Source organism: Ctenopharyngodon idella, chromosome 16, assembly GCF_019924925.1.
Source record: "Ctenopharyngodon idella isolate HZGC_01 chromosome 16, HZGC01, whole genome shotgun sequence".
In the NCBI taxonomy this organism is placed as follows: domain Eukaryota; kingdom Metazoa; phylum Chordata; class Actinopteri; order Cypriniformes; family Xenocyprididae; genus Ctenopharyngodon; species Ctenopharyngodon idella.
The window spans coordinates 23,603,957-23,630,414 of NC_067235.1; the positions used below are offsets into that span (position 1 = coordinate 23,603,957).

The 26,458-nt window shown below is 37.9% G+C and overlaps 2 protein-coding genes across 2 annotated transcripts in view; both read right to left on the minus strand.

Moving 5' to 3' along the window:
• npr1b (natriuretic peptide receptor 1b) overlaps nt 1-18,596 on the minus strand; it is a 51,616-nt gene extending 33,020 nt beyond the window's left edge. Inside the window, exons 1-4 of the mRNA XM_051864385.1 lie at nt 18,439-18,596; nt 16,764-16,893; nt 14,849-15,111; nt 11,818-12,607 (exon numbers count right to left, since the gene is read on the minus strand). Of these exons, the coding sequence (XP_051720345.1) occupies nt 11,818-12,571 (754 nt within the window). The 5' untranslated portion in view covers nt 12,572-12,607; nt 14,849-15,111; nt 16,764-16,893; nt 18,439-18,596. The remainder of the gene's footprint in view (nt 1-11,817; nt 12,608-14,848; nt 15,112-16,763; nt 16,894-18,438) is intronic.
• Nucleotides 18,597-21,557: 2,961 nt separating this feature from the next.
• chtopb (chromatin target of PRMT1b) lies at nt 21,558-26,458 on the minus strand. Its single transcript, XM_051865537.1, has 6 exons — nt 25,964-26,458; nt 25,691-25,835; nt 25,450-25,594; nt 25,237-25,371; nt 23,311-23,355; nt 21,558-22,524 (listed from the first exon to the last, which is right to left on the minus strand). Exons 1-6 carry the CDS (start codon nt 26,026-26,028, stop codon nt 22,334-22,336), a joined length of 726 nt encoding a protein of 241 aa, XP_051721497.1. The 5' UTR covers nt 26,029-26,458; the 3' UTR covers nt 21,558-22,333.

Consider the following 26,458-nt stretch of genomic DNA (forward strand, 5'->3'; position numbering starts at 1 on the left):
ATCACTGAAAATTGTCTACTCTTTAAACAGCATTATGGTAAAAATGGAACACTGTAACAGCTTTTTTAATCTGTATGTGATGGTGTTTTGTATTGGGAGGTTGAGCAGAACTGGCCATTTCTTTCAGTTTTTCCCCTCCATTTGGCATAAAACACTGTGTTTGTGGTCATCTAGTTCAAAATGTTGACTACAAACACTGAGGTTTTTCAGATTTTCTGTCAAAGCGTTCTCTCTGTATTTACGATTCTTCGCAGCCTTTAGCCACTGCCTACAACACTCTGGATCCTTCACTGGAAACCGTAAATAACTCAATCCCGCGAAACGTTACCTCCTTGAATTCTTGCACCCTGGAACAATACAAGTACAAAACTAAAAGTTTGCCAAGAACCATTTCCTGCTAAAGCAAGATGGTATTTGACTCTGGTCAAGTGTATCCATAGCAGACTGGTGGTAGAGGTCTGCGCGGGACTGTTTTTTTCGTCCCACTCCCGCAAGGTTCTATTCCGCACGCACCCGCTCCCACCTAAAATTCACTCTGTGTTCACCCGCTATCCGCATATAGTGATTTTCTTCCCGACCCGGCGGGTCCCGCTAAATTCCAGAATCTTGCATTTAATCTTCCCCTAAAGAAAGAAAGTGATTGGGGATAACAAATAAAAAATGCTGCATAGCATATACAAGATTTTTATTTGTTATTTGCCTTATGATGCTATCAACACCCTAAAAAATGTCAGAGAAAAAAATGTCACAAAGAATAATAGGCTAAATATCACAGAGAAAAAATAGGCTAAATTAAACAGCCTACAACATGTCCCTCAAAACTATAGGCTAAGCCAAAAATACATAAAAACGAAAACTTTTGGCTTACTAGCTATACTGCAAAATGAAATCTTTTTTAACATCCACGCAAGAACAGAATGACGCTGACTGATGACCGTTTCAGAATGTCTCTCCTCCGATCACAAAGGTTGAATGATCTCTGAAGGTGCACTCGTGCAGACCTCTAATGCAAAGAACATATTTTGCCAGGTTTCTCAGGACAGGGAACTGGGGACTGTGTGAATGCCACCACTGCAGAAAGTTTTGTTCACTTCAAGTTCAAGCACAGATGCACTGATGCCAAAGCATCTCGTTCACTTTCACCGGGTTATTGTCAGACCGCCTGCTCCCGCCTAAAGTACACTATAGTTACCGACCGCAATCCGCCTTTCATTCAAAATTTAATCCCGTGCAGCAAGAAATCTTATCGGGTCCCGCGGGAATGCAGACCTCTAACTTGTGGGAGTGGCCTTGGATGGAAACATGCCCAGTGCATTAAATTTTCCTACCTATTTAGCAAAAGGGTAGACAACAGCCTTTTTTCTCAGTTTTCTCTAGACAGGTAGCACTATTTTCCAAAATAATTTCACCTTTCTACCGTGTAGGCAGCCAAGTTTTATTGAAAGCCAATTTTGCCAGTGGTGAAGTACCCCTTTAAGGTGGTTAGGATAGTTTTTGTAACATGGTTTCTTGGTTAACCAGCTAAGTGAAAGAGAGTAAAATACAGCATACATCTTAAAGTCCCCCTGTAGCTAATAATTTTATCATTTTGACTACATTATCAAACAGCTAATAATGTGCTGATAATGTTACACAAACCATGTTCACATTCACGAGTAATGATGTACTCGTTACATCAGAAGAAGAAATGGCATCTACACTAATACTAGTGTCTCTGTTTATACCGAGGTCTATCGTAGTCAGTCGGATCCGGGCCGTATCCAGATCAGATGGAGGACCTGCGTCTAGGCATCGCTGAAGAGTCCGCAGAGATTGTGTCAACTAGACCATCCCCTGTGAAGGCCTCATCGACACGACAGCCAGTGGCACAGATCCCTACCAAACCGTTTCCATACCGGCGTGATCAATCCGATCTTCAGCTAGATGGAACTGGATTAAATATTTTGACTGTTGCAAACCCAAATCTGACTTATGACCTGTAACGCTGCCTGAATCATAATCATGCACTGCTCGCTGTTGGCCAGAGGAGAACTGGCCCCCCCTGACTGAACCTGGTTTCTCCCAAGTTTTTTTTCTCCATTTTGTCACCTGTTGGAGTTTGGGTTCCTTGCCGCTGTTGCCTTTTGGCTTGCTTAGTTGGGGACACTTGATATTCAACAATGTTTTTGATCTGCCTGCATTGACACCATTGTAAGTGAACTGAACTGAGCTGGATGATGACATCACTGTTTTCTCCAGAGCCGCTGCATAGATAAATGAACTAAATAACTAATGATTTTTACAAAGGAATGAATCAATACTGAATTTACGTGAGCTGGACAATGACGGCATTTTCTTCTAGAGCTGCTGTGCAGCCAAAATGATTTGCCAGTTATCACTGTAAAGCTGCTTTGACACGATCTGCATTGTAAAAAGTGCTATATAAATAAAGGTGACTTGACGAGCAGACAGCTTTCTTCTAACAATCAGTATCCTTAGAAATGCTTTAAACAACTCAGAACATCAGTGAAGAAAGGCATATAGTTCTTCATAACATCGTAATATGGATCATACACCTGGGGACTTTAAAATGTGTTTGAAACTACAGTATGTGGCATTACATCCTGTCATCCTCTCACCCCCATCAGAGTAAAACACTTATGGACAGAGATTTAATATGCAAAAACACACAGAGCAGTCTGCATGCTACTAAAGTAACACATAAATGTGAAGTAAAACGGAGAATGTAAGAGGGTAAAGTCCTACTGTGACTGAGTCAGAGCTTCAGTTCTTTGTGTCTCAAGTCAATACTGAACCACAGAACAAGACCTTTACGTCTGCCCACATGACTCTTGCCATGACCAAACCTACAGTAGCTGTCTATCACACTGAAGTGAGAGAAAGAAAGACAGAAAGACAAAATGCAGCTTCAATCAAATATCAAACTGTATAATTTGTGCACTCAGCTGATGCCAATGATGCAAATTTAATCAGGACTTTCTGATTTCCCCCATTCATGACAGATCAGGACCCACAAGAGCAACTGCACCAACTACATTTTCGCTATGATTACGAAGGCATGTCCATAGTATAAATGCAATTCTGTTTGGGAAAGGAGTATGTCAGGTGTGAGAAGCAACCTGTCAGAGAGATAAAGCAGTCCATTACACACTCAAATGCACATCATTATCAGATCAAACCCTTGAGAGGGACTGCTGGCAGATATCCAACCTAACAGAGAGAATTGCTATTTTCAACGCTGTTAAACATTAACTAGCACTGAGCAAATGAGTTCAGTATAGGCACTTCTCTTTCCTCAGACGCACACATAAAAACATTCCTAAACATGTTTTCCCTGGACAGGAGTGACAGACAATGAGTGGGTGTTTTTGTGGGCCAAATAGAGTTTAACTTCTGCATATACTCAACAGAGTTCAGTCTATAAGGTGCACAAGTTGGTTGCTTTGGTACTGTAAGAAGGCATCTACTAAGAACATACTGTGAATAGGTAATCTGAAGCAGTGTGCCATGTTATACTTTATTATCTAAAATTACTTAAACACTTTTTAAAAACAACAACTGACCTCACATTGAGAATGTATTTTATATATTCATTTGTCACACCACAACATATTTCTCAGTATTTTCAGCTGGTCATGTGATGTCAATATGTCCACCCCAATGCGATGACCCACTTTATATATAAAACAGCTTTTTTTTTAGGCTACTGATTTAAATTGTCTCATGTAAGCATACTTGATTTTAAGCATTTTTTTCACCCAAGTCGTCCTTGCAATAGAAGTTCAGGTTAAATATCTAGTTCTTCCAATGCTTCATCATTGGAATTGTGCTCGGATTGATATTGTAAAATCAACGCAATCATTACTGTCTTTACAGTGTGTACAATCGCTGAGCTTTAGGAAGCCTCCAGAGCTGAAATTCAGTTATGGTAATGGGCGTTTCGTTTCTGACATGTGTAAGCAGTAGACCAATCACAACAGACTTGGCCATCTGGCCAATCAGAACAGAGTAGGCTCTCGGAAAGGAGGGTGTTAGAGAGACATTTGAGAATCAATGAAAATGTGGTGATGTGCAATTATATTATGAGATATGAAAGTATTTTTTGACCTTTGATGCATGTAAACTTGTTGTAGGAGACCTCCAAAAGAAAATTAGAAATTTTTAAAATAGTATAGGGGGCACTTTAAAGCTGCTGTCCGTAACTTTTTTGGGTTAAAAATTATCCAAAATCATTTTTTGAGCAAGTACATAACCAGCCAGTGTTCAAAACTACCTCCTTACCTTATCCCGATTCACAATGGTAAGCTTGTAATAATGTTTTATAATAAAATCGGTACTGGTGGGTTTCCGCGGGAAATTAGAGCATGTAGCTGTTTGTCTTTGCGTCATTACGTCACGTCTGTAAACAGAAAGAACAAGTCCCAGCTAGAAGGCTATATGTGAGGACGCTACTAGTAGCGGGTCATTTATAGCGTTTTCTCACAGCAGCTGGAATAATTAAACTTATTATTTTGATGGCGGATTGATTAATCCAGAAAGGTCCAAATAACAATCATCAGTGACAACTGGACATTCACCCGTAGTTAAAAACCTTCGGACTGCAGAGTGGCTACAGAAATTAAAATCTACAGGTAACGCTAATACACACTAAATACACAGTCACACAATGCTGATGTAGTTAACATTAACCATTTGAGAACAAAGCATAACAATAATAATCATTTGCATGGTTTGGCGTGATCCGAGCTAAGCGATTGTTAGATTTAATCACCACTGGCAGTGCTATTTATGCTTTTTTCTCAGTTGGTCAGAACAAAAGTGGCAGACATGTTACTTACTCCTTCAGATGACATTTTCCAGTTACAATTCTTATTTTGGTGATACTTCCAAAACGTAGAATCTGTGATTATGAAGTACAGTATCCACACCAGTGCAGTGACTGACAGCGAACATTAGATTCATCCGCACTGAGGAGCCGTGCCGATCCACAACCCACGTAAAAATGATAATTCCGCAAATAACTGCAATTGCAGGTTTCAAACAGAGATGGCAACAAAGAGGCAAAACTTACAGACTGCAGCTTTAAATTTTCTAATTAAACTTTATAAACATGGGGCCAGATATACTAACAGCTTCTTTTGCTATTAAAAAACTACTGTCAGGATTTACTAAAGACGCGCAGTGAAAAAGCTGAAGCTGAAAAAGCTGAGCTGAAAAGGCATGGACACAGTTATTTTTGTGGCTGACCTTAGTGCTATGCATTTGTAGGAGTTTCCCTTTCAGACAAAAAAAAAAAAAATTATGGGAGGAGAGTATTTAAATGAATCATGCATTTACTAAGGTTTGCGCTAGTCAATTTATTCAATTACTATTATTTACCACCCCAAAAAAGCATGTCTTAAACCAGACACTAATTTGCGCTGTTCTTGGTAGATTGCGTTGGTCATTACGGCAATGATCTGGCTGCGTCTGTGTTCTTTAATTTGCTAGTCATCAACTTTCCACTCCCATAAGTGCTTTGTTGGAATTGCGCTCTCACGCTAATTTGCCCTGTTTAGTAAATCCGGCCCATGGGCTCCTATTCTTCTGAAGTGAAAGGGCTGAGAAAAAAAAAAAAATCTTACATTATATATATAGACAAGAGAATTGTCTATTATTTCAAAACTGTGCAATTATATCATCACACCAACTAGACCATGAGTAAGAGTGAGTCTGCCCTCCCAACAAGGAGCTTGCATGCAATCAGATGAGGAGGTACGTTGTAATTGCAATCGAGAAAAATGGCCGCACACTGTGCTCAAACGATAATGATGGGCTCAGCTCAGAAAATGCAATGCCATTCTCTAATACAAACCTGCTACAATTACACTCACAACCAGAATCAGTGTGCAAATGTACATATTTCAGTGTATTGAGTTTAAAGAACCAAACCCGCTTGTGTTCTCTGAAAATAACATCATTAGGAAACAACCTCATGTTCACATCAACGTATGCTCTGCTCTTGCTGTTTTTGTTTTATTCTGTTTTCTCCATTTGTCATTTTAAAGCTGTCTGTCAACGTTCTTTTCTAAAACTATCACAAAAATGACCAATTATCAACATAATTTAAGTGAATAGTTAAAACGAGTCATGTAGATGTATGATTTGAGAACTAATGAAAATGTTTGATCGATCAGAGCAGACTGTTACAGCTTCACTCCTGCACTGACTCGGCTCTATCCCATATAAATGCAGGACTTGATCTGTTATGTTTAATCTGGACCACCCTTCTCTTTGACCAGTGATTAAGGTGCTTCAGTCTATTTTTCTAAAGAATATCGACACTACAGTCACAGGCACAACACTCACAAAACACTCCATGGCTACAAAAAAACGATCAGAGCAATTACAACAGGAAATAGCAGAGGTTCTATTGATCTGGATAGAATCCTTGAAGCCCATTTTCTTACGCGTGTTGACCATGATGGAGGAGCAAACGGGGACACGGACGGGCTTTATGCATGCTCACTTATTCAGTTATTTATTGGCAAGACAATCCATCTGTGCTTTAAGTGATCTGACAGAAGATGAGAGAATTGGAGTGATGTGTTCAGACTCTACAATATCAGGTGGGACAAAGCATCTAGACCGAATTTCACTGTGAGAGAAAAGAAAACGTCGATTATCACAATGTCAATTCTACTAGCATCAAACAGGGTGGAGAGGAAGTAAAGGAAAGCTTAAACCGCAACTCTCACAAGAGCTTTTTGCTTGGCATCACACAAGAATATAAATGAGACAGAAGGGCCTAACAGGGTTTAAAGGGACTGCATCAGCATTTATGGATATCTACAAATGTTTATGTTTTATTTATTCATATGAAATGGCACACCAGTACATCTTATGACCCAGACTCTTTTTTATAACTTAAAGACATCATTATTTTAACATTTTTTAAAGAGTTTCGTGGATTTTAGTCCATGTTTGATGTCTAGTGTAATTCGAAACATTGACAAAATTCACTTTTAGAATTTAAACACAAATTTACGCAGTCTTTCTCTTCTAGGAAAATAGACAAAAAATACAAATGACTCATCTTGCACTACACAGATTTTTGTCCAATCAAATCCTCTCTAGAACAAGAGAGTCCCACGCCCAAATACCACCTGCAACCAACAAGTAGCAAATCATGATTCATGAATGAGACTTAACTAAAGCTGATACCCTAATATTTCCTACAGAAACTTCCTGTTTAAAAAAAGAAATCCATCAACATAAAAAAATAAAACAGCTAATCTTTAAAATGGTGATTTTACCCAAAAATGGAGATTTCCAATCATGCGTATCAACAATAGACCAACACAATGAAGTTCATAAATCTAAACACAAAATCAACCTTGGGGGAAAAAAAACTGAGCACAGTTAGAGATAACTGTTTAACGGAAAACCTAATGTTTGACTGTAAGCAACAAAAAGGTTCAGGTTCTGGCACTAAGAAAACGGTAAAAATAATCTAATTTATGTCTGTCGTGTCAAGTCAAGTCTGTCATGTTTCTCTACTAATGCTGTTTAACATAAGCCAGTATAGGGTTACAAATTATATTAGCGCAGGAATCTGTGTGATGTAAGGGATGTCTGCCTAACATTAGCTCATTCTAGAGGATGTGAGGTCATTCTTGTATTAAACTGAACCTTATGTTCTGCTGTCACGAAGAGAACATTATGACTTGAGTATTCTGTTCATGGGGGGCAGATTCAAGATCGAACTAAAGACAAGCTTTCACCTCAATGAATGAATCTTTTGATATGTTTGGGTTTAGTACTGGAGGTATTGAGTTACTCTTCTTTATATCCAAAGGTCAGAAATGATGGGAAATATCGACCTGAAATATCTAAATACAGCATTCCTCCATCAAGCAGAGAAGCTGTTCTAGGATTATAAAAGTGTGTGCTATAAGTCTACAAATTTTTGTAGTTTTTTCTTTTTTCTTTTCCATCCTTCTCTACACCTCAGTTCAGATTAATTTTTAAGCTGATCCAGATGGATAGAAATGCAGAGAGAAGCGAACCACGGCCTTCTGGGTAGTTTAGTTCAGCATGGCCGCTCTTGCGCTCGGCAACCATGACGACAAGAGGGCACGAAGGTCTAGTCACAAAGATTGGCATTTTAGTCGAAAAGATGACGACAAGGTAGACTGATGCTACAGCTCCATCAGAAGAGGAGTCAGAGAGGAATTCTTTCAAACAATTCCATAAAATGAGCTCTACTAATTTTGAAGAGCTCATACAGTTCTGTTTGCCCTTGTGCAGAAATCAGAATTTAAGACTTCCAAAATCTGGTTGAGGAGCTTGAAAACCAGATCTTCCTGTTGGCACTCTTGAGTAAAGGTCCCCTTTGATGCTGGTTTCCACCATGTGCAGGTGTGATTGAAGTGATTGGGTACATGGAAAAATTAAACCAGAGGAGCACAGTCCTCATCAACAGAGCAGCTTTGAAGTGTGTGTGTGTGTGTGTGTGTGAGACAGACAGAGAGAGAGAGATTGATGGTGAAGCACCTGCTGACTTCTGGCCATTAACAGCCTTTCTGTGCTGGAGATTTTATCCAAGAGAAAAGCAGCAGCTAAGTGCACATCACTTCAGCACTACAGAGAGAATGAGAAGTGTTATAAGTATGTGTGTATTTGTCAATGTTTTTGTGTAATGATGTGACTGAATAATAATATTAAAAAATTTATATTCTGAGTACTGAATAGACATTCAGATGGTTGTAATTATGAACTTGTTTGCAGGTCGCATTTTGCAATCTCCAGCTAAAACTGTTTAAATGCCTCAATGTCCAGGAAGAGAGTTCAAGTCCACTTTCATCAGCATTTATAAGCTGGGTGTTTCCCAATCTGACCCATCCACATAATATAGTTTTGTTCAAATAAAATCCACTTGATGATCTCAGTTTTATAAATCTAGAACTGCACTTTGAAAAGACAAGAACTGTCAATCTCCAAACGAGAGAGCACTCATATGGAAAACTCCAGCAGAAGAGCAGGAATACATTAGAGATTCCAATCTCACAGGAGGCGGTGTGCCTCCATGTGTTGTCTTCCTGCTGCTGATGATGTGAGGATGTTTTTACAGGGTTGAGAGGAAAGAGGCAGGAGGTGAGGAAGAGCATTTCTGCTCTTCCGAGATCTACGTAAAAGGTTACGGCACCACAGGAAATCACTACATGTTAATCAGCCAGAGAGACCACAAAACATTTCTGCATCTACAAAAACATTCCCTCTCACATCTGTCACCAAAACCTCATGTAGGGATGCACTGATATTAAAATTCTGGGTGAAATGATAAATTTTATAGTATTTTGCCTAAAATTACAAATAAAACAATAAAAAAAATTAATAAATAATTTTAAATGCCACAAGTGAATTTAGGCATCACAACATTAAAAGTACAGTATGAGAAATAGATGTTTCTTTTGATATTTGCTTAAGATTACACTGAACAGTGTTACTGAACTATTAAGTGTTTTTAAAGATGAATTTAAGTGAGCGTTAGATGATGGTATATAAAAGGCAATAATGGATAAAAGGTAAAAATGAAAAGAAAAATCGGTAATACTTTACAATAAGGTTCATTAGTTAAACATTAGTTAATGTATTAATTAACATGAACTAACCATGAGCAATACATTTGTTACTGTATTTACTAATCTTCGTTAACATTAGTTAATGAAAATACAGCAGTTGATTGTTTGTTCATGTTAGTTCACAGTGCATTAACTAATGTTAACAAGATTTTAATAATGTATTAGTAAATGTTGAAATTAACATTAACAAAGATTAATAAAGGCTGTATAAGTGCAGTTCATTATTAGTTCATGTTAACTAATGTAGTTAACTAATGGTAACTAATGAATCTTATTGTAAAGTGTTACCGAAAAATCTAAAGAAAACTCTAAAAAATACATGTAAAACATAGAGGGGAAACATCCAACTAATGTTTATATACATAAAAATACCTAATACTGATAATAATACTGTTAACTTGTAACAGATTGTACCAGTGGATGGTTCTATTAAGTGTTTGTACTTATAACCCACTGAAATATAATACTTATTCTGATACTGACTCTTTGCGATCGCCCAGGCTTTTGTCTGTCCTCCAGAAAGAGCAAAGAAATTTAGTTGCACTTTATTGCTGGTGTTTTATGAGCAGAATGTTTTATATCATGAGGACTGCATTTTTCACTTTATGGATGATCGTAAAAAGTATATTGCTGATACAATCTCCTAAAAACACATTCGGATTTGCTTATAAGACTGTGAGACTTCAAAGGGTTTTATAATACACAGCCCCCACCTGAGACATCATCCACTGCTTCATTCATTTGACTTTTTATGTGTTAGTACATTACATTTCTCACTAGCTGTTCATTGAGTGGCTCAACAGAGCATCCAGTGACTAATTATGAACAATTAAAATCTATCAGTTAGAAAGACTGAATGAACACACTGAATGAATACAAACTCTGTTTTTCAGGAAATGCCAACAGATCAGATAGTGTGTGCTAAAATTTCTTGCATGCTCACAGGGGTCATAACCTCTGTTAATAAATGTTGTTCAGTTGACATTTTTATACCCCTTTGGGACTTGAATAAAGGTTTAAAGTACATTTTACCCATTAAAAACTTACAGATACAGGTTTCCTGAGTTCCCCTTTCCGGAAGAACTATTAATCTGATGTCAAGGTCAGAACATTGACTATATGTGCTACATTTTGTGATGCACTACATCATTGTTACTATAAAACTGCATCTCCTGTTGTTGACATATTGAGCTGTGGCGCTCATAGGAGACTCAGATTTGAGTCTGGCCAGAATCATGCATATTGTTTGTAGAGAACAGAAAAAACTATTTAGTAGATTACTGTTACATACATCATCTGAGTAGTTCAATCATAGTTGAGGAAAGCATGGCGAATCAGCAAATTAACAATGATATCCCTTTTACTTCACTCATTCTCAGTCATACGTTCTGTGTAATATTATACCGAATCTGTTAGTCTGTACACGATTAAAGACATTTAGGCCTTGAGCAGCACCTTGAGGCATTTCATATCTGAATCACAGAGTGCAGCACAAATCATGCTCAGGGGACACAATATGCCATCACACAGACAGGTACAAAGTCACTCAATAGAACCACCACACTCTACTTGATGTACTGAGACCATCACAACTTTCAAAAAATGCTGAAGATACAACTTTTCTGTAAGCACTTATAGGAATAGTTTACTCAAAAATTAAATTTCTCAACAAATGTCAACATTTCCTCACCCTCATGTCATTATAAACCTGTATGACTAGAAAATAGATATTAAAAAATGTTAGGGTCCAAACAAAATTGGACGCCAATAACTTTCATTAAAAAGAACTGAGATATTATTTTCTTTTCTTTTGGGTTCTGAAAAAAGTCAGAAAAAATGTTTAAATTCTGTCTGGACCTACCAATAACAATAAAACTTATTTTTTTCCTGCTATTTTGCAATTATATCCTGCTATAGCTTCTGTATGACTCTTGTTGTACTCTTGAAATTCAATATTGTGGCACTGCTATAATTAAAGGACTTTTCCTCATTTGTAAGTCACAAATTTGACCTCTAACCTCAATATCACATCTAGGAATCAGTTGGTATGGAAACAATATGTCAATTGAGGTTAAGCAGACTTTAAAATGACCTCATCTAGAACATCTTAGAAGCACTGGACACGTATTAACATGAGGACAGATGCCCAATTAGATGCAGACTGTTCTAATAAAACAAAAAACAAGCCACTCACCTCTTCCATCATCCTTGATCTTGTGTAGGAGTTCGGAATAATTAACAGGTCCTTTGTTCTCCTCAAATACCAGGTCCATGGTTGTGATGTTTTCCTCATGCATCTCTGTGTAAAGCCCCTCCAGGGCAAAGTAGCATGCCCTTTCGCCCATTTTGGTGTCACTGAACATCAGCAGGGTGTGTTGGTGCCATCCGAAATGTCTGTAGAGGTGGAGGGCGTACTCACCCAGTTTCTTGTGTGTGGGGCCCGTGTTGGTGATGGAGGTGTACATTTCCATGTGCAGGAAAGCTACAGCAGGGGCCCCTGCCGTGATCATTGGAAGGCCCCAGTGAGCAGTGAACAGCCCAACTGGGGAGGAGGTATAGTCGCAGCCAGGTCCTATGAAGGCCCACGGGTTGTGTTCGAACTTCAGGTCCACGGCCATGAGGGGGGCGATGGACTCAGAGCAGATACCATCCCCATCCTCGCTGTTTGCAAAGATGTGGCGGAGGTGGTGCCGGGGCAGCAGAGTGGGGTCGGCATTGACTCGAGCAATGGCGCGGTCCAGAGCAGGTCCCACGCGGGGCCATGCCCAGGGGTAGGATGTATTGTGTTGAGGGAGTATGACAGCCAGTATGATGTCATCAGTGTGGATGCTTGCGGGTGTGCGGGACCCTTGGTGTCGGCTGGTCTTGGTCCAGGTCAGCAGTGTCCCACAGCACAGCAGCAGCAAAAGCAGCAGAAACGATCTGCCTTCACCAAACCAGAGACTCATATCACTGCAGCTCACGCTTCCAACTGATCAGGAACACTACACACACACACAGGTTTATCATATGAGTTTAAAATATGTATATAATATGTATATAAAAATACTACTTTTTGGAGAATTTACAGTTTCACTGACCCATACCATCTATATTTGGGCCAGAAAGGCTGCTGTAATCTTGTTTTCACCTCAGAGAAGAAAACTTTATTCATTCACCTTAGTTAGTTCCAATGATGATTTTTGTACTTTGACACACTTCAAAAAATAAAAAAAAGATCAGCTTAATGTACCTAGTCTTTCACCTTAGTTTTCATGGATGAGGGCATATCTTGCAACCTATCTGTGCTGCTGTTTGGCTAATTTGGCTAGCTTCTACCTACTAAGAGATGAATTTGAGCCAACATATGCCATTTTGTTACTTTCTTTACAGCTCAGGTGATTAATTGCAGAACTGAGCCACCATGAGCAAAGATGACAGATTTCTAATAATGTACTTCAGGGGGGTCTTGCGCCAACCAAGCAACTATCATTGAGATGAATGGGAATGCTGAAAGATTGCTAGTAACACTTTTCAATAAGGTTCCATTAGATTCAATTGTCAACATCAATTTTAACATCATTTATTAATATGGGTTAAATACACTGCCTGGCCAAAAAGATTCATCAGGCTCAAAATGTGAAAGAGTCAACAATGCAAGAGGTGAGCACTCTGTAAAGTCTACTCCAGCACATCGCAAAGACTTTCATAAAATTAAGGTCTGGACTCAGAGGTGCCAATTCATGTGTGAAAATGATTCTTCATCCTCCCAACAATTCTTTCACAATTTTAGCCTGATGAATCTTGACATTGTCATCCGGGAATATGGCCATGATACATCTTAATACATGGTTGTTTAAGAAATGAAAAGCTACACACTCCTTTAATTAGGGTTAGAAGAACTGTTGCCAAACATATAACATTGCTTTTTTGGTCAGGCAGTGTATATTGTTGTTAATTGTTTGTTCAAAACATATTCATGTTAAAAAATTTTTTTTTTTTTTAAATGTATTAGCATATGTAGATATTAACATAATAGATAATGTAATAATGTTTTTACAAAGCAATAAAAGGCAATACAAAGAGGTAAAAAACAAACCCTAAATATGACAGAAATACCTGAATGCATCCTGAATCACAGCTAAAAATACACTTCATTCACCATATTAAATAAAACATTTTGAGTATATCATACTTGAGTTAAAGTATCTTTTTTTATAATGTAAAAAAAGGTCACACTACTAACACTTTTAATAAAATAAAAAGTCAATATCACACCTTTGTACAGAAACATTATGCAAAATACAAAACAGAATAAAACATCAGTGTCAACCCTCTTTTATTTTGAATTCTGAGAACATTTTAACAAAACCATGGTATCCATCATTCCTGTGGTTACAAAGTTTTAGTTTTGATAAGGTGGAAGAGAAAGCATCAGAGAATTTATTTGGCAACGCCGAAACCGAGAGGGGTCAAGAAAAGAAATCAAAGACAGCACATATAATTTAAGAGCTAAACTATTCTATGTTGTTTAAAGAAAAATGATGACAGTTATGTTCTGTGGCAGAAAATCATATGACCATAACTGAACCAAGTCCTCATTAACAGACGAATGACCCAGCTTTCCCCTTTTGTGTACCCACATCTTCACACTCAGTAATTGTAACTTAAAATCTCTGAACTTTGACTTATTTAAAAATTCAACCTGAAGACAAAGAATACAACATCAGAACTTCAGTAATACATTCATTCCCCATAGAAGACATGTATCAGTTGTTCTCAAATGGTGGGTAGCAAAAAAAAAAAAAAAAAAAAAAAACAGCACTGAAGAGCAATAATACAATGCAATATGTAATGCATATGTAATGGATAGTTTCGAATTTCTGTTGTTCACAGCAAAGGTTGTGCATCTAACTCCATGATATTTTGGCACAAATTCATCTGTCACTTGATAGAAGCTAACCAAATGAATCAGATGCCAACATGGACAGGTTGAGTGACATGCCCTTTTCCTTGAAAACTGACTAAGGTGAAAGACTAGCACAACTACATTAAATTCTGGTTACAGGTTTCATACTGTGGTGGGTCACATGTCCAGTTTAAAATCTGATTCCTGAAGCAAAACCAGTTGAGAACCACTGATGTAATGTAATGACAAATCATATATTGTGAAAAAAAAAAAATGGACAACTAAACTTTCTAACACAATAGAACTCCAAACAAGCTGAACAGAAAACTTACCTTACCTTTTATACATGGTGTCTTCTGGTCTCCTCAACATGAGCCAGTACAAACCCGTGACAGTCCATTCAGCACAGCACAAAACACATCCCTGCCTCTGTGAAACTCATCCCCACAGGCTGACTGTGTGTCATTCAGAGTGCCAAGAGCAGCAGTGATTTTCTCAAATCACATTACCTCACAGAGCTCCACCTCATCTCTGTGTCGAGCTGCATTCTCTGCCATGCTCCAGGGTTCTGAGGGTATTAATGCCTCTCAGCTGCAGTTACTGCCGGAAGAAAGAGAGAGAGTGACAGAGTATGTGTGTGTGAGAGAGAGAGAGAGGGGGGAAGATCAACCCTGATGTGTTTTAATGCATCTTCTCTTCTGTTTCAGCAGGGTAAAGGTTCACACTTTGGTCAGAAAGCACTTCCAAATGCTCCCAGCCATTTTAAAAATAATAATAATAAAAAAAAACTATGTAAACACTCCTCTAATTTCCAGCCAAAGGAAATCAATGGCATCAAAATCCATTAGCTTCTACTGTGCATTGAGTAACCATAGCTGAATATTACCTATAAGAAACAAGAGGTCAAGGTTTGGCTAGTTAGCATGACCTAGTTATCTCCTGCTGGTATGGAAATGCAGGCAAAAAACTCTTTTTCTATGTTAATATATTATTATATGTCATTTATTCCTGTGATGGTAAAGCTTCATTTTTAGCAGTTATTACTCCAGTCTTCAGTGACAAATGATCTTTCAGAAATCATTCTAATAAGCTGATTAAAAGAGTACAGTTGAAAATTCATCTTTGCCATCACAGGAATAAGTTTTAAAATAGAAAATAGTTCAATTGTAATAATATTCCACAATATCACTGTATGAATACTAGGCTGAAAGTGGTGGTGGATATGGCCACAGCAGTAAGGTTACAAAGGTTTAAACACTGTTGTCAGCTGATATCCCTTCACTGTCATTTGTTGAAGAGGTACCAAGTACCCTTCACGAGAGGCAGGTCAGAGCAGTTTCCAGCTGCCAGAGCAAGATCTGACCCCTGTGGGTCAACAACAAGCTCTATCTGCTTGCCACACATTTTGAGTTCAACCTCTACTAACCTCCTTCAGTGATTTGTGTGTTTGTAGCGCTTCATAGTGTCTCATTGGTTTTTGTAAGCTGACATTATGTGTGTGTTGCTTACGAGAGATTCTTTTTTGAGCTTTCAGTCACCACGTTGTTCCAGCACAATTCTGACATTTATATTCAAAGCCAGCCATTAAGTTTTTTTCAAGGAATGTCCAAATAATAGTCATGAGCACTGAGGTATGATATGCCTGTCGCAGATCTTAATGCCAATTACGGGTAAGCTGTTATATCATATCTCTTTCACTTTTCTTTTCTTGTTGTAATACATTTACATTGTTGCGTATAGATAAATTAATTAAAATGGTGGCATAATTCTTTATTGCAGTGATTCCCAACCAGGAGTAGACCTCTCGATGAAGAGGTACATGAGCATTACAGATGGGGCTACATTAAAAAAAAGGTTAGGAAACACTGCTTTAGATCCAGGAGATGTTAAAACTGAACTCAGATCAGTGTTCAGTCAGTTCTAGATTTGTCCTTCGCCCCCCTTCAGAGAGCCCCGGGACGGTCAGATGGATAGAATTACCAAAACAGGATGCAACACAATAGCGTCTCCCTCTCTTTCTCTCTCCCAACATTTCCCTTTTCAAACCTCTATCACCATATTTCATTCCTTTATAATCAACCATTATTTAAGAAAAGCAGAGAGACAGAAAAAGGCAGGGAAAGTGAGAGTGTTCCTGTCTAGCACACAGCAGACAGGAAGCAGTAATTGACTGACAATGAAGCTGTCAAATGTTTCAAACACACATTCACCATAGAGCTGTTCTTGTGCTTTTTGCCATTGCATAAACTCACCTCTAACTGCAATTATTGCTGGTTCCAAAGCAGGAAACTGGCTCCCAGCACTCTTCCTCTATTTCTCTCATTCTGGGGAACAGCAAGTGATAACAGCAGCTGAACATGCTTGTGGGACTTTGGAGCAGAGCTGCATGTAGGAAAAATGATAAAAGTATAAACACTATGCATAAACACATACAAGTGCATGTAAAAAGTGATTTTTACATGCACTGGTATGACTCAAATAGATATAGATTAGCAAAGTGTTTTGTTTATTTATTTTTTAAAATTTCATCAGCACAAACTCTGAACCCTAGTTTTGTCAATCAGATCTGCCTCACTCAAAAAAGGCTAATGAATGACATTCCTGTTTCAAGCAGCATGACTTATTACATGTGGATGGCTAATTAATAAAAACGGTTTTTAGCAAAAACATTTGAAATTGACTCTACAGCATGCCAGTTATCAAGAAGTACCATTTAATTATAGTCTATTCTGTTACCATGGCATTAAACTTCCAGGTCTGTGCTAGAGGGGGCTTTGTGATCAACTGCTTCCCATGCAAGTACTGTGTGTTCAGAGAAACTAATGCATAGGAACAACTAAAGAGTCATTTTAGGTCTTACAAGCATGTTGGAGGAGGAGATCCGAGTACGTAGAGAACAAGAGAACTAGTGTCACATACCTTTTGGAGCTTATTCAAAAAACAATCAAACAACCGTTATAACAATCATTAGTTGACACTGCAAGCACTATATCTATTTAGGCCAGGGAATCTAATGACATGGGCCTCATTCACTTACAGTCAAACCAAAAATTATTCAGACATTTGATATATTTTTACTAGTGTGTGCAGGACACTATAGTTCATTTGTGTAAGTGAGGATAGCAAAATAAAGTAAACCGTGACATATTGTACCCATACAGTGGACTACCAGTAAAACTGATAAAAATTTAGAATTAAAAATTCAGACACTTTGACCTGACCATGTTTTGCTTAAGTGTTATCTGACATAATTAAGATTATTTTTTTCTGACACAGTTTAACTCTGAGATCTTGTATTTTATTACCATTTTTTTAAACTATAGTGAATAAACTGTAATAATTAATGAAATGTTCAAGGTGTCTGAATAAATTTTGGCTTGACTGTATAATTCTGTACAGTTTTTGTATTTATGTGTGCAAAAAAAAGTTCTCACGCAAAATGTCAGCAGGATTCAACAGATGAACTTTTGTTCTAACCTTAGTTCCATTGTTTGATGTATCCGGAGTCTGAATTTTTTAAAAATGAGAGTGTAACATGCCCACAAATACCAATTTGCTAAAACGTTTTTTTTTTTTTTATATATAGAACAAAACTACACAATCGTGTTTCAAACCTCTCATTTCGACAAATTACTTGCTCCTAGGGCCACCAGCACCATGTGTTTTTTTTTTACTAAATATTATCACAAATATAATGTGAACCACTTATACGTGAACTTATTGATGAATCATGATTTGGCATTCTAACATACTCCAATTACTATTTCTGTTATATAAAGAAACAGCAAAAAAATACAGTGTAGCATGCTATTTCGAAATCAGACCCATTATTCTAAAGTATGATGTGAACATTGAGGAGGAAATAAAAGTTAAAAAGTCAGGAAGCATTAGCAACCAATCTGAGGTGAAGAGAATAGCCAATTTTACCTGTAGGTGTTCCCAAAAAGGTTGAGTTTATCGTTGATTACAGCTCTCACATCTTTCTACCAGCAGCACTGATGTGGTCAGCACAGAGTTTGACTGTCTTAGAGAGCCATTCTGAAAAACTACCGCTTCTTAAGATGTGCTGCCCAAACCATTTGTGCACACACACACAATGTGTTTTTTGCTCTGAAAACACTGTTTCTAATGCCACACCCATAAGTCGACATATCTTGTGCATGGAATTTTGTAGAAAACATTTCTAAAGGTATTGTAAAACATAAAAAAATTCACAGAGTAAAAAAAAGCATGATTACTGTTACATAAATGATTGTTATAATTGCTCCCATTACATTTTTGCAACACAACATAGCCAATTTGTCATCTTATTGGTTAGATTTTGAGGTAAGATTGTGGTGTGTCCTGACAGCAAGGGTTACACTGAGAAAGAAGTGCATTGTGTTTCAGAAGCATGACAGCTTACGCTAGTAGTCATGTTGAGTTGACAAATCAGACTTTCAGCCCCCATATGAAAACATTTTGTTGTTGCAAACTGGAGAGAATAATCCAAGCAATGACATGACATCATCTTCATCTTGATATGTGCTCATCTGTATGGGGGGTGGCAATCACACCAGTCCCACATCATTAATTTTTGATTCTAATCCAGAAAGTCTGAAATTAAAAATAACGTGGTTGTAGATGTACCTCAGCCCTCTCCTCTCTGTGCGTCAGTACACTATAATAAGTCCTGCCAACTTTGTCTCAAACTTCATAAAACACTTAAACAAACAATGAAATGTGTGCTCAGTGTGCAGCACATAAATATTATACAGGAAACATTACTTTAAAACCAGCATGGGACAAGGGGTTATAAATGACCTACCCACCAAGGAGATATTGATGGCAATCAAGCTAAAGTGACACCCCTGATCATGTAATCTTAGTCCTGATTCTTTGTCTTCACACACCTTGCACAGTGTTCAAACGGGGGCCAAAGGGGAGACAGCCAGTGTCATTCTACCAAGCCGCTTTCATCTCTGACATCACCTCCTGCTGAATGTAGTGCTGTTGGCAGGAATGCCATGGCAACCCTTCTCTGGTCCTCAGAGTGGCATATAACAGTCCAAGTGTCTGAACACAAGAGATCAGGGAAGAAGGGAGATGGGTGGCAGCTCACTAGCCAAACTGACTCCTGCTAAAAGCCAACACATGATGGTGTCCCCCCCCCAAAAAAGTGTCACAGCACACAATACAGGTTTGACATGAAAGCTTTTACCTGTTTCCAGCTGAGAACTGGCTGAATTGGTAAACAGTGTCTTAAATGGCACAGCAAGAGTGATTTATGCACAGAAGTTACCATCTGACTTTTCGTGATCCCTCTCCTTCTATAACAGAGTGGCAATGTAAAACATGTGTGCTAAATAATTCAAGAAAACAATTAATATTGTAAAACCAGGAGTCTGTAAACAAACAACAAAAGAAGCTTTTAAACCTACAACTCTGTACGATTGCAGTATAAATCACACAAAAGTACATTTACTCTGAATCCATGAATGAACACCGACAGCTTCCCCAGGGTGAGCTTGGGCATGATGAAGATCATCTGGCTTTACAAAGAAAATTGGATTTGGACCACATAGTGTGTCTGGATGTTTAAACAAAGCCTAACAGATAAGGGAAGATATAGAAAACAGTGTGATCTGACATGCACTTTAAATAGTCAATATTTCAGCCAACAGCTTGAAGCATCAAAACCATTTGGAAGGTGTAAGGGGGCAAAGACAGAACCGAAGGTATGGGGTGATGGCTCAAGAGAGGCTTAAAAATACAGATTTGTTTAAACTCCCGTGGAAGCAGGGAAATAAAAGGGTTGTGGTGTCCTAATTTTGAAGGAAAACGAAGGTTCAGGCCATCTGCGAGCATTCAGAGCCTGATTCTTTGATCAAAGAGGCAACAGTGATGAGAGGGGAGGCAGATCCTTCACTAATCAATTTCTAAGGTAGCGTAACTGTAATACATAACTCATTCTTTTTACTTTAGTATCTCATAAAGTGCAGTTACACACGTGATACTGATATATGATGTAGCCGGCGACACCAATGTGGACCATGGTAACATGGAATAGCTACTGAAATGCTAATTAAACTTTTGTGGAATATTTCTTCTTAAATCAAAACCTTCTGCATTTTGGGATGTTTAAACTACAGAAGACTATAAACACCTAGCACCCCCTGCTGGGCAAACATATAGCATTTACCAAGATTATTTTCAAGCACCAATTCATTTAAGTAATATATATATTATATATTTTTTATTTTTATTTTTATTTTTACATTTCCTGGCAAGAACAAAACTTGTTAGAAATTTAGCACATGCAACATAAGAGTTTTTTTTTTTTCTCTCACCAGTATATTTCCACCAGATACTAAATATATGGGCTGCCATTTATCTGGACCTGTGTGAAGTTGCAAGAGTGCTAAAAAACACCCTTATCCTCCTGTGGCACTGGCAGAAACTCTGGATACTGGTTCGAGTGCAGAGGTTGAGTCATCTGATGCTTCTATAATCCAGGGTACAACACACTATGAGGAAAAGGATAAACATGATCCAAGTGAAGCATTCTCATCTTTCCCCAGGTTCTCTTATATAAAAGCACTGATCTACGAAATGACAGCATGAAAGGACACAGTTTTGGTGAAAATGGATTTCTAAAGAGAGGCCAACTCATTTGTTTCCACAGCAACAGGAGACTGCACAAACAAATTTGTGGTCTTCCATTGGTCCATCATTACTCAGCAGCACATGGCAGGAAAGTACTACAGAATATAGGAGAGAAAGCAGAACGGAAATCGTTTTATATTAGTGGCTGCAGCAGATGTGTTTTGATTAATAACTTACCCTTGGTCTGGGATTTTCAAAATAATCAGCTTTGGCACATATATAACTGCGAAAGAACAAGAAAAAAAAAAAAAAAAAAAATCACAAAGCAAATTGTGTTATAAACATGGATATGCGAGTGAAGAGTTGCCATTTTCCTTTTAAGAGAATTTTGTATACCAGCACCTATAAAAAGTAAAATAAAAAAAATAAATCTAAGAAAAACAAAGCCAGAGACAAAGATAGCAATTTCCAAACATCTTTTATTAAAGAATAGGAAAACCTACTATCACCACAGGGTGAATGTTTAAACAGTTCCACAATAACTTTTCTCTTTTTAATCACCTGTAATTCTTCAATATATATCTATATGTGTAGAATTTTGCATATGGTAATCAAATCAGAATGATACAAAACACTTGCGAAAAACAAAAGATGGCTGACATGTAGCTCTTTCAAACCAGTTATAACCCAAACAAGTCTGATTGTCAGCGTCAATGAAATTTTATCATATTGTCTTATATGAATCTTGATACTTCACAACCAAAAATAGAAAAACGGATGTTTGCTATTAAACACATTTGTTTCTCATTGCAAACTGTTTATAAAATATTAACTAGCAAAGCTTTAACTGAGAAGTGATTCATGTCCATCCATTCCAAGCATTCAATGGAACTGCTTACCAAATAAAGTGCTATTGAAACGATTTTCTCAGAAACAAGATTTTCTAGAAAGAAGCACAAGCCTTTGGAAAGCTTTTAATTCTTTCTTGCTCGGTAGGACTACAGGAAATATAATGATCGTTTAATTAGAGTAACAAACTGGAAGTCAAAGGTTTCTAAGCAGCAGAGCTCTGAGGGACGCAGTAACTATACACAATTAGTTCAGGTCTGCTGGAGTCAATCAATAATGACAAATAACCCTGTAACAGAGCAGTCTATCTGCAAGTTAGATTACATGCTCCATTAGTTAGGGTAAAACTAAAGAATATACAGTGGAGCTTTACTTTTGTCTCAGGTCATCACACCACGTCCTCCAAATCAACCTGAGCCATATATGCATCCAGCTCTGCATCCAGATGGCTCTTGCTCATGGACATATACTCATCCAGTTGTTCATCCAACTGTTCCCGAGAAGGGACCTGATGGCTGTTGAATTTGGCCCGGCTGCACCCTGAATACGCCCCCCTGACAGACATAAAACGACCACCACCTGTGCACAAAGGATAAAAGTTTATAGTCGAGGGAAGGTTATGAATGAAAACATTTGCATGTACTGAATCTACTGTAACTGCACCACTTCAGTGAGGTGAATAACAACATATTTTATACAAAAAAAAAAAAAAGAAGTCTTTTTGAGAGAAACATATAGATTTTTAGTACTTAGAGCTGTTGAGCAGAGCAAAAATTATCAAGAAATTAATTTATCTGCAACAGTAGAAAAGAAATGGAACAGAGCCCATATGTCCTAAGTGTTTCCATAACCAGGTAAATTGCTGCAATATTTTCTGCTTATCTGATGCTTGTTGCTCACTGAATGCAGGGAACGTGTAAACAGCCAAAAAGCAGATGGAATTACATGCATTTATTCAAACAAATATGCAGGCAATAGTAATGAACAGTGAATGTTGTTGGCTTAACTGCAGGAAATTGCTTCTGATATCATTATGGAAATCAGAAGTATTTGCTAAACTAGTGTAAACTAGTGTATGGAGGAACCAAATTATCCTTGACCTTTTGAGATTGTTTTAAATCACTGTACTAATAAAACACAATGTAACTAAGAACTCAAAATGTCCTGCCCATAAAGTTATAAACCCAAAATATTAACTTATGACCACCCAGACTCAGATCAACAACACTTGATCAGCTGATCAGGAACATGGCCTGTCCAATTACAGAGAGGTTATGCTGGATACATACTTTTATTATCTAAACAACTGTAAGAAGTAAGAAGAGTACTAGTAAGAAGAGTAAAATATGATAAAGTTTGCCAAACCTTGTGCTGTTCCTGGATGTAGCACCTGCCACTCTGCATTTCCTTCTGAAGAATCCAAACATTAGGAAACAGTTGCTTAAATTAATCTTTAACAAATTCCCTAATCATTGCAGTCTGATATTAACAATTCCAGCGCAAAATGGAGTAATGGCATTTTCAGGATGTTATTTTCCTGTGGCATTAAAGTAATTAGTCATGTAACACATTTTAACACATTCTGAGCTAAGCATTGAGATGAATAGGAATGCTAATAGATACAGGTATTATCCACCTTATTTTTAAAGGGTAATATAATGCCACTTTTACAAGATGTAAAATAAGTCTCTGATGTCTCCAGAGTGTGTATGTGAAGTTTTAACTCAAAATACCCCACAGATAATTTTTTATAGCATGTTAAATTTGTTACTTTTTGAGGGTGAGCAAAAACGCTCCGTTTTTGTGTGTGTCCCTTTAAATGCAAATGAGCTGCTGCTTCTATGAAGAGGGCAGAGTTTCAAGAGCTCATGTTAGCAGCGCCAATAACCTCACGCAGACTCACTGCAAATGTCAAAAACTGTTCAGCCTTTTATGTTCAAACCAGAGTCGGACAATGATGGAGAGACTTAAGAAGTGACAACATGTAGAATGCAACAGGACGTTTCTGAACAGTTAGTTGATGAATTTATGTAGCGGATGTGGAGTTAACTATCTTAAAGTTATTGATTGCATATTCTGTCATGATAATCTATAAATCGCTCATGTGGGAACTGTTGTAAGATGCTTACAGAGCCAGAGAATATATGCTGCATTAAGACAGAACAGGTATAGATTAGTTTAATTACGGTTATAACTTGTCATGTTGTCATCTTGCTTTTATGACATGCTATTGCATTTGTGTTATGTACTATATTGCAACAACATGGCCTCACCGCTTTGTTGCATGTTCTCGGGGACAGGGTTTATGTAAACTTTAGGGTTAGTGATGTCACCAACCCAGGAAGAAGCTCATTGTAGTCCCTACCAGCCATTTGTTGTAGTCCTTAAGCAGAGAATTCTTTAAAAGAAAATATCTCCCTTTGCTTTTGAACTTTGAGCGTCCTAACTTTGCAGACATTGTTTATGCTTAAACAGCAACATTACACACTAACTAAAGTTAAAAAAAAGTGAAATCGCAATGAACCACCCCTTTAATGTAAGAGCAGGTGTGGCCATTTGTAACTTGAATTTGTAACTTGTATTTATCATGATATTATTTGAAAGTATTTTGTAATTAATTATAATCACACTAGTTTGTAGTGAAACAGTTTCACAATTTACTTTCTCCTAGTTATTTACCTATAGCAGCTAATGAATCAGAAGTCTCACACATCCACAGAAAATAGCTTACTTTCGTGTTGCAAATTAAGGAGGATAGACATCACTGGCTGCATCCGAAAGCTGAAAATAATGCCTCCATAGAAGCATACAGAGGTAAAAAGGCAACAAAGTATGTCAGATTCCAGTGCTCATGTCAAATCCTGTCTACTGAGATACCTTCATCTCATTGATTATTGAAAGCAGCATAGGTGTATCTTTCACTGCCTGTGATATCCCACCATCCTGTGCATCTGATTCCATGAAGCTTGAGCAAAAAATAAATATGGCATCTGGCAAGTTGCGGTTGGTGGTCAGTTTATGTGTAAATGTACATTTTTCACTAACATATTCCAATTTTGATGTCATTTCTAGCTAGAAATTACAATTGTAGTAATTAAATATTTGCTTAGTTATCATCAAAGCCATCTCTATTTTGTTGTACATTATTAAACTTTTATGATGCCTCAGAAGCCTGTCAGTTTTTCGTGAGGTGCCTTCACGTGCAAACGCTGCCTGCAAAGTCACTGCCTGAGGGGGAAGCGAGGCAACAAGTCAGCTGCCTAAGCTTTTGGACGCAGCCTTTGTTCTCACCTGTCCTTCTAATGGCTCCTCCCCCTCTGGTTCTCATTGCTCCAGTCAAATTAATTATGCCTCCACGCTGCTGCTGCTGGCCACACCCCCTCTGAACACCTAGACTGTTGACTACACCTTGCTGTGTACTCATGTCTGCACACAAAAACACACATGCATGTACTTGCGATATAACGTAATGCTGGTGTCTCTCTCACTTACTCTGTCACTCACTTCTCCTTGTGTAAAATCCCTTGACCAGTCCTCTTCTGCCTCCTCCTCCTCTCATTTGCCCCTGCAATCCCACCATGCCTCCTCTTCCCAAGGAATGGCCGAGCCTCGCCTTCACGCTCACTTTGCACAATTGATTATTTATATTCTGCAGAGAGGAAGAGTCACAAAAACTATTTAGTCAGAGTCATCAGAGATCACCAGCTCCGATAGTTTTGTCAAACAGAATGTGTCTGACAGATACATTATGCAGGGCGGCCAGCACAGAAGGTCTGCTGGCCATCTCCAGAGCCAGCCGCTGGTTCTTCAACGAGGCTGCAGTCTGTTGTTTCACTGCGGCAGTGATGTCCATCACATCTGTTGGCTGATGCTTCAGCAAACTGCTGAAGCTACGGGAAGGAGAAAAACAAGACAGAGAATTACGTTACACCACACCAGAGTATTATAGTGACACTGTAAACAAATGTATTTCTTGACAATATTTCGACAATAGCATGATTACTAAACTAAATCTCACCGGTCATGCAGAGAGACAGTGCATGTGCTGTTCAGAATGATCTTTTGGGGATCCAGAGGATTCATTTTCACATCCAGTTTGCGTTGTAAACGTTAGACTTTCAAAACATATGCTAAAAAAGTAAAATGACAAGTCAAAATAAAGTTGACATCTAACTTTAACCTACACGGCCCTAATTCTAAGTGTGCATCCCAGAATTGTTTGTGCTAGTTTAGCACAACTGATTTGCATGAAACAAAACTTAGCAAACATTTGAACGTGCAAAATTCAACAGAAATGTCGCATGTTTTAATAAGTCATCTATATATAAATATTATTCATAAAAAAAAATCGCGTTTATTGATTTCCCACCATTCAAGTTAGCATCGATGTACGAGCAAAGTACTCAATGTTATTAGAGTGGTTTTAGTCGGATGTTTTCTGCCAGGTGTACAGAGTTTGGTACCGTGATACACACGCCGTTGCGGTCCGGCTGATTGTGAATGTTATACCGCC

Excerpts from the sequence above, each read along its gene's own strand:
- chtopb (XM_051865537.1), bottom strand. The coding sequence starts at position 26,028 with ATGAATCCTCTGGATCCCCAAAAGATCATTCTGAACAGCACATGCACT. Across the intron at positions 25,836-25,963 it reads ACTGTCTCTCTGCATGACCG|CTTCAGCAGTTTGCTGAAGC; the intron begins GTGAGATTTAGT and ends TCCTTCCCGTAG. Across the intron at positions 25,372-25,449 it reads GGGATTTTACACAAGGAGAA|ACATGAGTACACAGCAAGGT; the intron begins GTGAGTGACAGA and ends TTTTGTGTGCAG.